Consider the following 16,598-nt stretch of genomic DNA (forward strand, 5'->3'; position numbering starts at 1 on the left):
GCGTACAGTTTTCCTTAACATTTTTTTATGTCAAGTAGTCTAATAGTTAAATTTTTTACCTTAAATATAAATATGTGAAATATCCAAAATTCAAACCTCGACTTTTACGTATATATAATGCATGCGACATTAGGAAAGTTTTCCTTAAACTTTAATATTGGGATCTTATAATTTTAAATTAATGTAGAACTATAATTTTTTTAATATCAATCGACTAAAATATTAGTTTGGGGTCCAGTAATAAATTGCTAGTCTTTCATTTGGAGAAAAGTTCAGAAGTTATTACCTAATTGGCTAATTCGTGTTACAATCAACCCTTCAAATCAATGGAACTGTGGGCGTTTGTCCGTTATCAAATTGGAGTATCCTACGTATATTATCATCTTCTTCATCGATCTATGCTCTTTAATTATCAATTCAAAATATGTCTTTTCTAATCATAGTGGAAAGTTACATTGGTGTTTATCGGTTGGATTATTATCTATGATTTTGTTATTCTTCTTTCTTATATTTATATATGCATCTTTATTGATATAACTTGTCAACTAGGTTGAGGTTTGAGTCCTGTTTTCTACTCTATCTATTTCAAATTCAATTTCAAATACGTGTCTTCGAAATTTAGGGTAAAAAATGTATCTAATTTTATAAAATAAATAATTTTTAGGTTAGTCATTACTTTATTTTAGTATAAATTTAGTTCTTACTTAATTTTTATGGTATTATTAGCCCTATAATTTTTTTCTAAATATGTGTGTTTAGTCCTACTAAAATTAATTGTGTAATATATTAGCCTTAAACTCTTAAAATTTTAAAAGCTTTTTAGCATATATGTTTAACACTTTATAAAATGTTTATTTATTATGTACTAAAAAAATTCATTTACTATGAGGACCACAAACCTGAGGAGATGAGAATATTTCTCCACATTTGTGTTTTATGCTAAGAAACTTCATGGATATGCAAACCACATAAAGTTTTGAAGGTTTTGCCACATTCAAAGTAGGGGTCCATGGGTGCGGGTTTGACACTTACCAAACTCACACCCAAAATCATCACCCAAACCCAAACCTAAAGACTGTTCGGGTGGCAAAACAACACTCACGCCCACACCCATTGAGTTCGGATTTTTTCCACCCAAAACCAAACCCACAACACATTTAAAAATAATTTGCAAATTTAAGAAATTAAATTCCAACATAGACTTTGAATTAAATTACAAATTTACAACTAAAATTAAGGTCTTCCAAAGAAATTCAAACATAGACTTTCAAGAAATTACAACATATACTTTCAAGAAATTAAATTACAACTAAAATTTAAGGTCTTCCAAGGAAATTGAGGGAGACTATGGGGGTAATTAGGTAATTATAAAATATTTCGGGTGGGTGTATGGGTTTCGGGTGTGGGTTTGACTGATACCAAACCCACATCCATATTATCGGGTGTCACCCGAACCCAAACCCAAACCCAGTCAAATTGGGTTTCGCCCGTTGACTTGGATTTGAGTTCGGGTGGGTCTATCGGGTTTGGGTTTTTTTGCCATCCCTAATTCAAAGCAAATACGAAGCATCGTGTATGATTCTTAAACATGACTAGTTTGTTAAACAAATAAAATTATAGAGTAGTACAATAGAGACAGGTAAGTCACAAATTTATATTAAAATATATGGTTATAATTGAAAACAATATATCCATGTGTACACAAACAAAATTTATTTTAAAAGTATCTTAATTTTTTTTTACACGAAAAATATCTTTAATTTCCTTATTTCTTACTTTGTGTTGCTTCATTATTTCACAACTAATATGGACACCCATGCCAAGAATAGACTATAAATTCATTTTTTTTAGGTGGGAGTAATTCTCCAACGAATGCGGTGCAAATATTTAACAAAGTTTTTCATATAAAATAAACAATATTTTCAATGATAAAATCTCAGGAAACTATATTTAGTATAAAAAAGAATGTATATACTTTCCATCGAATTTTATTTCGGGAAATCCAGATGGAAAAAGTTGAAAAATATGAAGAAAACAATAAACGAGTTTGTCATGTTTTTGTTCTAACAAAATAAGTGAAATTGAGTAAATTACGCTTTATTCAAAACTAACTTAAAATAGTATAATTGACTTAGTTTATGCGTGACAAAGTTTCAACAAATGAAAATCTCAAGTTAAGAGGTTGTTCTTTTCCCTCAATGTGCAATCTTTGTAACAATAATGTGGAGTAATTATGTTTTCTTTGAATGTACTTTTACACTAAAAACTTGGTCATGGTTTGCTAATTCCCTTAATCTAGTTTGGCAATTTACGTGATGACATGTGGAAACTTTGTGATATTGGCCTCCACAATGCAAAATTTTCTTAATTGATGCCTCGGTCAATTTACTTAATACAATTTGATTTTGTTGGATATGCCTTGAAATTTCGGTAACAAGAAGTCAGAAAATCATATTTTTGGAAGGATTCTGCCCGCTCACGCCCAGACGTGAGAGCTAGCGCCCAGGCGTGCAAAGCTGGGCTTAATTCTGTCTGCTCACGCTCAAGCGTGGGTGCTGGCGCCCAGGCGCAGCGCGTGTTGACAACATGTGCTGTTTTTTTTTTTGGGAAAAAATATTTTCTTGGAGGGTACTCTGACTTGGATTTGTTTTATTTTAAAATAGATTTGTTACTAATTTTTAGGCATATATTTTTCTATAAATAGGGATTACTTTATTCATAGAAAAATTGAGATCGAGGGAATAAGAGATTGCCAACAACAAAGGCAAAAATTATTCCTTCACCTCGGGTAATCTAGGTCAATTTAGTCTCTTGGTCACCGGAAGAGATTTGGGATTTGAGTAGAGTTAGGGTTTGCTAATTCTTGTAACCCAATTGGGATTTCTTTGTGTAAAGTTACTTATTGATTCTAGTGGAACGGATGGGCTGCTCTCTCCTTAAAGTAGGTTATTTTGACTGAATTTGGTAAACAAAGATTTGTGTTCTTCTCTTTTATTTGTTTACTTGCTTTTGGATTATTATCATCATAATCTTTATATTCTTTGAATATTGGTTGTTTGATTCAATTGTTCCACACATCAAATTTCGTATTAGTGTGATTTTATTGATGAATTCACAACAGATTTGCTAAAAACCATGTTAGTTTTAATAACAAATTCATTACTTGGAAATCTGCAATCTCTATGATCACAACTAGTAGTACTGCTATGACTGACAACAACACCAGCAAAACCTCTTCTAATTCGATCGGAGATTTCTCGATTCTTAAGCACTTCAAAGTTAATATTCATCATCCTAGAGCTCCGGTGATTAAGGAGGTCATTTGGCACCCCCTATATCCAACTGGATCAAGTATAATTATTAATATTGATGGGCTTCTAAAGGCTATCCAAGTATTCACGCGGTAGTATATTCAGGAATAATGTAGTTGATTTTATGTTATGTTTTGTTGAAACTTTAGGGCTTACTACTTCTTATCAAGCTAATCTTTGTGGTGCCATTATAGCTATAGAAATTACTCATCAAATAAATTGGCATAATCTGTGGTTGAAAACTAACTCTGCATCAGCGGTTTTGGCTGTCAGTAACCGTTCTAGACATGTGATTGGTCTCCTCCATATGACACATTATTAGGTCAAGAACCTTTATTGAGTCAAGCAGAACGCGTGAACTTAATTAATGAGGTGTAAAAAAATTATTCACCTCTAAAAATGTTAAACCCTAAATCTTATTTCAATTATAATATTAACAAATTGAACATATTCATTCGAATTCGACTATGAAATTTCATAATAAAATGTATGAATTTCAATAATACTTATCATTTCATCTAAAAAAACATTGAACTTCTTGTTGGTTCATTGCGTTCAATCTATCTCGCACCCTCTATTTATAAATAATATCCTATTAGTATTACTAATTAGTAAATATTCCACTAAAAAGAAAGTAGTAAAAAACATCAATCATAGTGATCTTGATTCCATAAAGAAGAACCATATATATAAATAAAGAAAACATTGACTAATTGATGTAAAATACTAAAATGTGTGGCTCTCTCTCCTATAATGGAACAAGTTTGACAGAACGGGTCCTATATCAAAATTGGAATTGGCAATGGCTAATCTTTGTATCACTATCAATCAAGATTTGGGTTCTGTATCTCATCAGGAGGGCCACCACAAAAGCCTTTAATTACCTAGTGACAGATGATGCTTTTGGACATTTATGAACCAACTTGCTTACATAATAGTATTATGAACCAAAATGGAAAATGTTGTGTGTATTACACTCTCCAATCAAATAAATGTTAATCATGATTTGCATGACCCGTGCGCGTGATGAAGTGGCTTTCACTATGATTGTGGGGGCCATAAAAAATAAAAGAGAATTTTAGTGAGTGGTATAGCTATTTCAATATTATTGAAGATATTTATTTTTAGGGATCAATCACTTTCTACAAAAAGTGGCATTTTCTTTGTTTGGAAAGCTTGGTAGAGCCATTTTGTTACTTAACTTTAATGTGTGTCTTACTATTTTCAGGCCAAATAAGAAACAACCAATGTGAGACATTGATGGTTTCTATCTTTCTATACCTTACTTATGCATGTATGTATCATATGTGTGTCCTTTGGAGTTTTGAGTAGGCTTTTCTTATAAATTAAGATTGTTGGAACTTGGAAGTTATATTTTTATTTTTTAGTTGGAAGTTATATTGCACAAAGAGCTAATAATTTTACATTAAAAATGTGACTCCAAATTTTGTTATCAATTTGTTCACCAAGTACATTTATATATGTATTTTTTTCCACCACCTGGGTCCGACTCACTGTATCGTATAATCTGATTAACAGGTTAGTTCTGATATCAAGTAATATCAGTCCCTTTTAATCACGTTTGAAGAGAATCACATATGTATCTTCACACAAACAACTTTCTACTATTTAATAGTATATTCGCAATGTAGAAGTTAAACGTCGTTAATTATATTAATTAACAACACACACCCGTGTGCAAACACGAATACCTTAATTTAGGTGAGGTAGGATCATAATTTTAGATCTAACGACTATGTACACAAAAAATGTGTGTAGATAAGTTCATTGGAGAAATTGGATGAGATAGTAATATGTATTATTCACTTGGATTTTCATTAGCATATATTTTTAGTTCTTTGCTTAGTGTTATTTTTTATGATGATTGATCACTATTTGATATCTTTAGACTAATTCTTACTTGAGAAAAGGGCCGTAACATGTCAATGTTGTGGAGATAGATGGGACCAGGATTCCATGCATTCAAATTTTTGGTGCAGTCACTTGATTTACAGCCGTCTGATCAAGATCAGAAGGTCGTGATTTAAAATTGTATTTATTAACTGCATTTATCTAAACCGTCCGATTATGATCGGACGGCTATAAAACGACTGCATTGAAAATTCGACTGCACATGATCCATTTTCGATATAGATGACATGAACGATTGCATGGTAGTGTTGTTTACACGTACATCGTCCTACATAAAAATGATAATATATCTTTTTGGCCAAATGCGAGTCTTTTAAGTTTTTAATTTGGTGCAACGTTACTCTTTCAATTATCCTACGCTTACAAAAACACTGACGTAATCGTTAATTTTGATGTTAACCATGATGAATTTAAGGCTCAATTTAATGTGAACTATGAGGCCCAGAAAATTAAGGTCTAACTAAAAGGGAGAATAATTGAAAGAAAAATAACGGTACAACAAATTAAAAACTTAAATAACTGATTTGTTAGCTAAAACACTTAAATGACATATTTAATTACCTAAAAAAAGACCTTACTATTATAAAGACAAAACTTAAAAAACTCATTGTCACGTCTGTTTTTTTGAATATAGAGTTGGTGTTAGGAAAAGAAGAAATTGAAGACATCAAATTTAGTAGGAACGATAAAAGAAATTTATATGATTGAAACCAAAATTCATTATATTTGAAAATTCTAAACTTATATTTAAGGCCATTTGCCAAGGGGGATTCTAGGGTGGGAGACAGGGGCGGCCTAGGCCCATGTGCGACATGGGCCGTGGCACAAGGTCTCTTAAAATCGAGGGCCTCAAAATTTTTTTTATAGGGTAGTAGTATTAGTAAGTTAGGGGGTGTAAAAATTAATTATGTATGTTAGAAACTGTTGTAAAGGCCCAACCCAACAATGTTTTCCTAACAAAAAAAAAAAAGCAGCAATAGAAGAAGCCAGCTTTTTGTGTTATGTGTTTTTGCCTTCTTTCTGCGTTCGCAAGTTCTTTCACTTTCAGAACCTACGACCTGCCTCCATTAATTCACCACCAGGCCGGCGTCGACCTGCCTCCTGCCACCATCACCAGGCGTCGGTTAACCACTTAACCTCCTTCCTTCTATTCTCAAAGGTAAAAACTAAATTTTACAAGTTAGGGTTTCTAAAATTTGCAATGTAAAATCACAATTTTGCTATTTTAATTGTGTTTCTCAATTCCCAATTCCCATCATTCTTTTTCTCCCAAAGTTAATTTTGCTACTCTAGTAATGATACCAATAGTGTTCCCATATAGTTAGTTAATTACCAATAGCCGTACCGTAGTTATGCAGTATAATTACCAATAGTGTTAATTTTGCTACTGATTTTCTTTTAATTTCCACTAATGCTGAAACTATAGTAGCTTAGCTATAATGTTAATCACAAATCCTACTCCCATTCTATGTAAACATGTGATTCCTTCCAGCCGGAGATTCCTAGTTTCAACATGATAATGTTTTAATGTTTATTGTCCTATTTGGTTTGATAATGTGTTGTTCTATTTGGATTGTTTTAATTGCTAATTACGTTCTTTTTTTTCTTTTTTTATCGGTTCAACTTCAATGTTGTCTATTTGGTTCTACTTCAATGTTGCGGTCCTGCGGAATCGATCCAGAACAGTGAGAATTTTCAGGTTCTATTTTTTTCCCTCAATGCCTCCTAAGTCACTTCCTAAGGGTAGGAAATATGATTGTGGATATGTAAGACTTGATTGATGAATTTGCTTCAAAAAATGCAGCAAGAATGAGTCGATTTAAGTAGCAAGAGAATTTTTTTTTATAAGCAAAGTAACTATAATGTATTTTGTTGTTATTGTTAGACTATGGATCTTTTTTATGTTATTACAAGAATGATTATAATTTTATGTTATTTGCAATTTAAATCGATGATGATTTTTTTATAAAAAAAAGTTACGTTTTTTTTTTTTTATTAAAGGCCCACTTTCATATTTCGCACAGAGCCCCCGAAAACTCAGGGACGCCACTGGTGGGAGACCATGATAGGTCTCTCACCAATGAGTCATGTGTTTTGTGGACCGGATTGAATGTGTACGTGATATTATGGTGTATTGTCAGTATTATATTATTTTTTATTTTTAAAAAAAAGTTTCCAATTTTTTCGGAAAAAAGTTTTCTATCTTTTTTGGGGAAAAAATTTTCGATTTTTTTTTCGAAAAAAAGTTCCCGATTTTCGGGGGGAAATTTTCGATTTTAGATAAAAACAATTCCAGAGGTTTTGTCTGAACAAAAAAGTTTCCGTTCTTTTTTCGGGAAAAAAGTTCCGATATTTTATTCGGAAAAAAGTTTCGGATATTTTCCGGAAAAAAAGTTTTCGATATTTTTCTGGAAAAGTTCTAATATTTCATTAGAAAAAAAAGTTTTAAATATTTTCTGTTTTTTCCAATCTTTTTTGTATCAGCAAAATTTTTTCAGATGAACATTTTGAAACTATTTTCCCCAAAAAATCGGGAACTTTTTTCCGGAAAACATCGGAACTTTTTCCAGAAAAATCGAAATCTTTTTTTCGGAAAAAATCCGAAACTTTTTTCCCGAAAAAAGAACGGAAACTTTTTTTTCCAGAAAAACTCCGGAATTGTTTTTATCTGAAATCGAAACTTTTTCCCTAAAAAATCGGGAACTTTTTTCCGGAAAAAAAAATCGCTAATTTTTTCCCGAAAAAATATCAAAAACTTTTTTTTCAAAAAAAATAATTAATACTGACAGTATATCATAATATCATGTACACATTCAATCCAGTCCACAGATCACATGACTCATCGATTAGAGACCTATCATGGTCTCCCACACTAGAATCCGCCATTTGCCAATCATATGTCTATTCAAATATTATCCAAATCTCTTGAAGATTTTGTGCATGTGTTATCCTCTTTTTCATGTTAATGGCATGCAAGAAGCTTTAACCGTACTCTAATAGATAAGTATGGTGACAAAGAAATATGTCAAAGACTATCTATAGTAGGCAAGTTGACATACTTATCTCATACTCGCTTAGATATTACACATTTATAAGTTGGTTATAGCTTAGTGAGTCAATTTAGTCTCATTGTGACATGATTGCACTAACAATTTTAATATTTTTTTGTCTGTTGAGATAGAAACTGTGGATTAACGATAGTTGTTTTAGTTGAGAATATAACGCAGTACTATTAATGTGTTAACCGGTATTTGAAGCATAAATATTTATTGGGTAATGCTAAACAGTGTCAAGACACTTGTTAATCAAACTCAGAAAAGAAATTAAGGATAAAGTTAATGATATAATTTTTTATATTTTAAAGATATTTAATGCACAAGTTTTAAGATAAAACTTCTTTATTAGTATTAATTCTTAACTTGTACTCCCTCCGTCCCAAATTGAGTGACTTAGTTGATTGTTGCATACTATTCATTCATTTTGGTTTGACCATATTTTTCATCTAATAAATACTCCCTCCGTCCCAAATTATAAGGGAAAATAAAAAAATCACACTTATTAAGAAAAAGTAAAACATGAGAATTTGAAGTATCTTTTTGTGGGTTTTCCTTGAAATAAGTTGCATAGGAAGATGTAAAAACAATTTTTATTGGTTGTTGTTTATTGAGAAAATGAGAGAGAGAAGAAATTAAATGCAATTTGCATTTAATTTTATGAAAATAAGGAAAAAACATTCTTGAAAATGATTTTTTCTCTTATAATTTGGGACAAAAAAAATGGGCTTTTTTCCCTTATAATTTGGGACGGAGGGAGTAAAAATAAACATTAGCATATAAGATGTTATTGGATTCGTCTTGATGAATAATTTTAAAATATCAACATTTTATAATTTTTATTATTATATAATTAAATATATTTATCATCGAAGTTATGCATTAACATGCATGAACCAATCAACTAGGGCACTCATTCTGAGACGGAGGGAGTACCGCCCGACCTTAATGTCTTAGACCTACTATTTTGGGGGTCCCATATGGATTTGAACCATATATAAGGTGTGTTAGAATTATAAATATATGTGTAAGATTAATTTTTTGTCATCTAAATTTAAAAAATTGACAAAATAAATAAATTTGGGGGGGGGGGGGGGGGGGGGGGGGTTGGGGTTGGGGTGTGCCATGGAGTATGAAAATGAATTTCAATTTGATATTTTGGGGTATTACTGAATGGGCTTTATCTTCTTTAGATTGCCCATCACTTTTGATGGTTTCTCAACGCACCCACCATTTTCTCCCACACTCCCCAAAAAATTCGGGAAACGTTTCCCGAATTTTTTATAGTGTAAATTTTACACTAAAAAACTGTTCGGAACGTATTTTCCGAATTTTTTTAGGTGCGCTAGGGAGTGCGGGAGAAAGTGGGTGGGTGCGTTGAGAAATTTTCATCACTTTTGGGGTATTACTTAATGGGCATAACATTGTCCGAAAAATTCTCTTTCTCCATCACTTTTTTTTTATTCACTGAAATCTTTATTTTGCCCATACAAAAAAAAGTACGGAATGTATTTTCTAATTTTATTTCCAAAAATAATATTTGACATTAGAACAAGTTTAAAAAAATATTTTTAGAAATTTTGTTGTATGGACAAAAATGAAATTTTAGAGGATGAAAAAACGCGGGAGAGAACTTTTCAAATCGTCTTATGCAAGCCGGTTCTAAACATATGTGTAAACAACGAGATACTATACAATGCCCCAATTGGTGCATTCTATTCCAAGCTTTTTAATTATTTAAGGATTTTCAGTCTTCTAAAAAAATAACTCCATTTCCCACCATGTTCTTAAGTTTATTGATTAATTAATTTAACCGATACTTATTATGATATTTAAAAATAAAATCACTAGTTTTTATTTTATTTATAAACCAAATAAATTTATGCATTTTTCTCAAAGACCTGTTTGATTTTTACTCATAAGTCTATTCTATAGAACGATTAGGTGCACTTAATTTAAATAGTACACCGGCGCACCATTGATGTAGAGTTGTATTTTGATCATAATTTTATACTTTGACCAAATTAAATATTTGTTTACTAAACCCCAATGATGTTTGGCAGATTTTATATGTATATAAAAGAGTTTTACACTTGTCATCATTCTAATAATGTTTTACCCTATTTCTAATTTGTCAATGGTGCATTGGAATTATTTATAATGCTGAAGAAATCTAGCTTGTATAGTTTAATTAACTTGAAATATAATTTGTTAGTTGAATGAAAGGAACTTAATTGAAAGAAATTTAATATTCTCATAAATTCAATGACAACTCACTTTATATTTTCCGTTTTATAGAAGTGAACAAGTAAACCACATATTACTTAATTATTTTTAGGGTCTTGCTAACGAGTGCCTCCAGAACACTCTTTAAGCATTCCATTTAAAGAAATTTTTTATTTAAAAAGTTAAATACTACAATTTCCAATGCGTTGACTTTACGCATTCCGATAAAAATTCTATAAAAAATTTACTATTTAAGGGTTTAAAGAGTGCCTCGGGGCACTATTTAGTATTTGCCTTATTTTTATAATAAAAAATTAGTGTAAGAGAGATTCTTCACTTCAGTATAATGTTAGAGAATATCATCAATTTCATAGGATTTCATATATACACATAAGATTTTGTTTATCTCTCAATGGATGTTGTGTCTAGCATGAGATACAATATAACAAATCAATGTTTGATTTCTTTAATTTATTTTTTTCGTTTCAAAGAAATTTAGTAATAAAATTCACACACATTAAATATAGAGAAGAAAAATACAACGTGTTCGAATATGCCACATGGACGGACCCAGGCCCCTACCAAGTTTTTTTCAAAGTCTGTATGCCATGGTACGGAAAAAGGAACACATATATGGGGCAGCCAAGTTTATAATTAAATCTCCACCTACATGAATTATATAATTTGTTGTGTTTAGAGTTGTCAACATATGTTTAACTGGCCTATAGTTTATCGAAACCTCACATGTTTAGCTAACCGAATACTTGAATTTTCATTAATTTATTGAAATTATCAACAAAAAAAAAGAAAAGAAAAGGAAGAGTATGTAACACTATTCTATTTTTAGGTTTCACTTTGGCTAAAATGAAAGAGTAAGACAAGTGGTGCACGGTATACCAGTTGTCAATAACTCTATAACGAATACGAATTTTATAAAATTTATCGTTGGATAGAAAGTTTATATCGTATACTATATAAATTTTTAAAAAAATTGAAAATCATTTGATATGTTATTGAGACTCATCAAAATTAACGGTTTGTGAATTTTATTAAATACCGTTAATTTTGATAGGTCTCAATAACACATCAAATGATTTTCAATTTTTTTAAAAATTTATATGGATGATCTATACGATATAAACTTTCTATCCAACGATGAATTTTATAAAATTCTTATTCGTTATCGGGTTATTGATAAGTGATGCACCGTGCACCACTTGATGAACTTGTGCATAATAGAAGCAGCACTTAATATGTATCTGTATCTTTATGATACAGGCTAGTAAAATCCTATTAAAAATTAGTTTTGATACTTTAATTATAGGATGATGGTAAACAGTGTACTCGGTGCACTTGTTAAGCATACCCAAAATAGAAATAAAACATAAAGTTAATCTATAATAATATATAAAAAGGATAGGTGAGTTTGGGATGGACTTTTCAATATACCTATTTTACCATTGACTTAGTTTCACAACTTCCATTAACTAATCAATTTAAAAAAATAAAAAATAAATTCAAATCATAAAAATGTGAATAAGTGGCAAATGAGTTGTCTATACATGAATGATTACCAACTTAATACTACATTTATACTATATAAAAAGAGAATACATTTTTTTGGACATAAATTAGACACAGGCAGGCACGGAACGCGCCTGTCTGGCCCGCTAGTGCTGATAAAAACAATTTTTTACACTTTTAATGCATTGAATGCACGAGAGTTTCAAGACAAAATTTCCTTATTTATATGTGCTTAACCAATGCATCGAGTGCACTATTTAACATTTTCCTTAATTATATATATATATATATATATATATATGTCATTTCTCATATAAAAAATGTGACATCAAATAAACAATGTCATACTTTTCGGTCACAAAATAGTTTCAAAATTTTTATCTTATTGTTATGTATAAATTTTAATGATATCTGCAACTTCGTATACACATAAAAAAAATGTCATGTTCTTTTCACATTTATAGTGGCTAAACTCTGTCAAAATTCAGGTAAAATGTGGGATACATATGTACCCAAAAAAAAAAAATGTCGGATACATAGCATACAAAAAGATTAATGCCTCTCTTCAAAAGCATTTAAGAAAATTAACAATTCAGTAAAGTCAAACATGAACGTACTATTGAATATGAATACTAACTATCTATCTAAGGCAGGCTAATTTTCAGTAAAAGTTGAAACTAATTTCCTCTCTCATCTTAATTCTCATTTGTCATGTGATTAGTACAATGAATTAAATACACAAATATTCTCATTCCAATTATACCATATATAGTAGGTTTTTTCTTCCAAATATAAGCAAATTTGACCTCCATAAGTTTTATTTCAATTTTTCCCATTTAAATTATTTTGACCTTTAATATATTAGTTAAAGAAAATTACTAACAATGTACCAAAGAAAATAGAAAGAAAATTGCTAACATACATACAACTAAATTGATAGCCGTCAGGTGTATTGATTTATAAAGATTGAAGTTTGAATTCCGAGTTCTATATAATTCGCGGTGTGAGAATCTAAATACTAGTTGAAAAAGAAGGAGAATTTTGTCTTTTACAACCTTTCTAAATGCACTACACTACTTCATCTCTTCTCTCACCCCATTTCTTCATTCAACCATTTCCCTCAAAATCTCATCAATGAAGAAAAACAACAAAAACAACCCTTCTTCACCTTCTCAATGAAACCAACAATAACTCTCATTTTCATCTTCGCCGTTATTTTCACCACAACAACCGTAAACAGCCTCGGCATCGCCTCCACAACTGCCATAACCTACAACACCTCCACTATATGCGGCATAGTTGCCAGTAAGCCCCACCAATATATCCAATGCTACCAAAACAAAAAACTCATTCCAATAGTCCTCCCCAATGTTTCCTTTCAGTCCATTTCTGGTGGCCGCAGTTTCTTCTGCGGCCTCCGTTTTAATGGACTGAGTTTCTACTGTTGGGACACAAGGACACCAAAGTCTTTTCTCGAACCTAGAAGATTGTATTACAGTGAAAACGTTCAGTTGAGTGATGTAGCTGTTGGTGATGATCAAGTTTGTGCCAGAGAGTTGCATTCTGGTATAGTAAGGTGTTGGAGAGGCTATGGTGGAAATAATGGAGTTGAGTTTCCTTCTCCTGATGAAAGTTTTCGGTTTCGAACCGTTACTTGTGGTTCTAGTTTTTGTTGTGGGATATTGAAGGTGAACAATACAGTTTTTTGTTGGGGTGAAAATGGAGAAAATGGTGTTGAGAATTTGATTCAGAAACAGTTTACAAATTTATCAATGTCAACATTGGTTTCTGGTGTGTCACATGTTTGTGGTTTGAATCTTAATGGTGTTTTGATTTGCAAAGGAAAGAACAACAACAATGATGAGTCTGGTAAGTTAAATGTTCCTTTGAATTCTAGTTCTGTTTTTTCAGCTCTTGCTTTAGGTGAAAATTTCACTTGTGGCATTAGAATTAAAAATGGACTTGTTCAATGTTGGGGTGGTGATTTTGGTAGTGATTTTGATAGTGATAATGTGAATAATCATGTTATGAAAAGTGTTTCTTTTGAGTCAGTTGTTGCTGGTTTGGATTTTGTTTGTGGTTTAACGACTAGGGATTTGTCTCTAATTTGTTGGGGTAATCCTAATTGGTATTCTAAGCATCATTTTAAGAATGATGTTTATGTTCCATTAGGAATGATTCTTCCTGGTCCATGTGTTAAGGATGATTCTTGTAACTCATGTGGTGTGTATCCAAATTCTGATTTTCTATGTCATGGATTTGGAAGTATTTGTTATCAATGTCGAACCGAGCTTCCGATTGCCGTGCAATTGCCACCACCTTTATCAACATCATCATCATCACCTAATAAACAACCTTCTTTAGATAATGAAGAAAAAGGAACAAGAGGTTGGAAACTTATGACATTTTTGATTATTGGATCAGTTGGTGCTTTTGCTGGTTTATGCACTATTCTTTATTTTGTTATGATTGGTTCTAGAAGATTGTTAAGGTCGAAAATCGATAATTCGGTTCAACCTACAAGTAGTGAATCTGATGATGCTTATGTTGATATAGCTCCAATGCAAAATGTTGGTACTATTAATAATAATGGAACATCAACATTAAGATCTTTTTCAAGTAAAAGACATAGTTCAGGTAGATTAAGAAGTGGTTCATCGTCGAAGCAATTAGACAGAACCGAGAGTTTTTCATTTTGGGAATTAATTGCAGCTTGTAACAATTTCTCAATGGAAAACAAAATCGGTTCCGGTAGTTTCGGGTGTGTTTACAAAGGGAGACTATTCGACGGCCGTGAAGTTGCAATTAAACGAGGCGATACTTGCTTGAGGAAGAAGAAATTTCAAGAAAAAGAAACTGCTTTTGATTCTGAGTTAACTTTATTGTCAAGGCTTCACCATAAGCATTTGGTGAGATTAATTGGTTTCTGTGAAGAGAATGATGAGAGACTTTTGGTTTATGAGTATATGAGTAATGGATCATTACATGATCATTTGCATGATACGAACAATGTTGAGAAAAATAGTAGCATTATGAATTCATGGAAAATGAGAATCAAAGTTGCATTAGATGCTGCAAGAGGGATTGAGTATATTCATAACTACGCGGTACCGCCGATTATTCATAGAGATATTAAATCCTCAAATATACTTATTGACTCAAATTGGAATGCTAGGGTTTCCGATTTCGGATTATCGTTAATCTGGCAAGAAACCGAACAAGAATTGATGTCGAATATACAAGCAGTCGGAACCGTCGGTTATATAGATCCCGAGTACTATGTTTTGAATGTTTTAACAACAAAAAGTGATGTTTATGGTTTAGGTGTTGTGATGTTGGAACTTTTGACAGGTAAAAGAGCAGTGTTTAAGAATGAAGGTGAATCAGATCCTATTGGTGTGGTTGAATATGCAGGAGGAAAAATAGGAACAGGTGAGGTTTGGAATTTGTTGGATCATAGAGTTGGAATACCAGAAGTTAATGAAGTTGAATCTGTTGAGATTATGGCTTATACTGCTATGCATTGTGTTAATTTGGAGGGTACAGATAGGCCTAATATGGTTGATATTGTTGCTAATTTGGAAAGGGCTTTGGCTTTTCTTGAGGGTAGTCCTGGTAGTTTTTCTATGTCTTCATTATAGTGTCAATAGATGAAAAAAAAAATTTACTTTCAATCACATTTTAGTTTGTTGTTTTTTGTTTTGTGAAATTATTCTTTAGGTTATAAATTTATAAAGTTATGTAAAAAATAAATACACTTATTATATATGATTTTAGTCTCTATGTTCAAGGTTCGGTATGGTGAGAAAAAAATTCGAGAATTAGAGAGCTAAATATATCTATAGATTATTTTACGATGTAATTTTTTTTTCACCATCAGTATTCGGCCTACTGGACCACCTAATCTGGTTCGGAGGTTAGTTCTATCATCAAGTGGTTCCAGCCCCCTCCCGATCGCAGTTGCGGGGAATCGAACTGTAATCCTCCCTACCAAGTCCGACCCCAATCATCACTAAACCAACTAAACCATTGTTTATAAAATGAGTTGGGTTCTTATCAACTAAACAAAATTTAACTTATTCTATACTAGTTCTATGACTGTTTAAGAAAAACTGAGGTTGGTGTAACTTCACTAGTGGGTGTTAAGTAGTCACTTTTTTTTGTTTCTTCCCAAACCTCTCAATCTACATAATAGCCATTTGGATTTGGTTGTAACTTCCTTGAATAAATTAATTTGGTAAATGGTTCACTAAAACTTTTAACTTAATTAATTATTGCTGGCCTAAGAGGCATGGAACATGCAGAATTAATTAGTGTTTGTGCAAGTCAATAGCCTGCCAAATTAGAGATGGAGACCACGTTGTGCTGAATTCATTCTTACACGCAACAGATACTGATCTGTCCTACAATATTTTGTACATTTAAATGGATTTTGTTTCAGAGTCATTTCTGTGGCTGGCTGGTGTTGAATTTTTATAAATTACTAGTAAATTTTTTTTTTCTTTTCCGTATTTGCAATTGCAATTTAGTATTATTTAAGAGATTTGAAATA

General features: G+C 31.5%; 1 protein-coding gene across 1 annotated transcript; it reads left to right on the forward strand.

Annotated features, from left to right (window-relative positions):
• The first annotated feature begins 13,004 nt into the window (after positions 1–13,004).
• LOC123916460 (putative serine/threonine-protein kinase-like protein CCR3) lies at positions 13,005–15,894 on the forward strand. The gene has a single exon (XM_045967923.1). The coding sequence runs from the start codon at positions 13,222–13,224 to the stop codon at positions 15,685–15,687; it is 2,466 nt and encodes an 821-aa protein (XP_045823879.1). The 5' UTR covers positions 13,005–13,221; the 3' UTR covers positions 15,688–15,894.
• Positions 15,895–16,598: the final 704 nt, after the last annotated feature.

Source organism: Trifolium pratense, linkage group LG3, assembly GCF_020283565.1.
Source record: "Trifolium pratense cultivar HEN17-A07 linkage group LG3, ARS_RC_1.1, whole genome shotgun sequence".
Lineage (NCBI taxonomy): Eukaryota > Viridiplantae > Streptophyta > Magnoliopsida > Fabales > Fabaceae > Trifolium > Trifolium pratense.

What these genes read in the sequence shown, in the direction of transcription:
- LOC123916460 (XM_045967923.1), top strand. Translation starts at nt 13,222, where the DNA reads ATGAAACCAACAATAACTCTCATTTTCATCTTCGCCGTTATTTTCACC.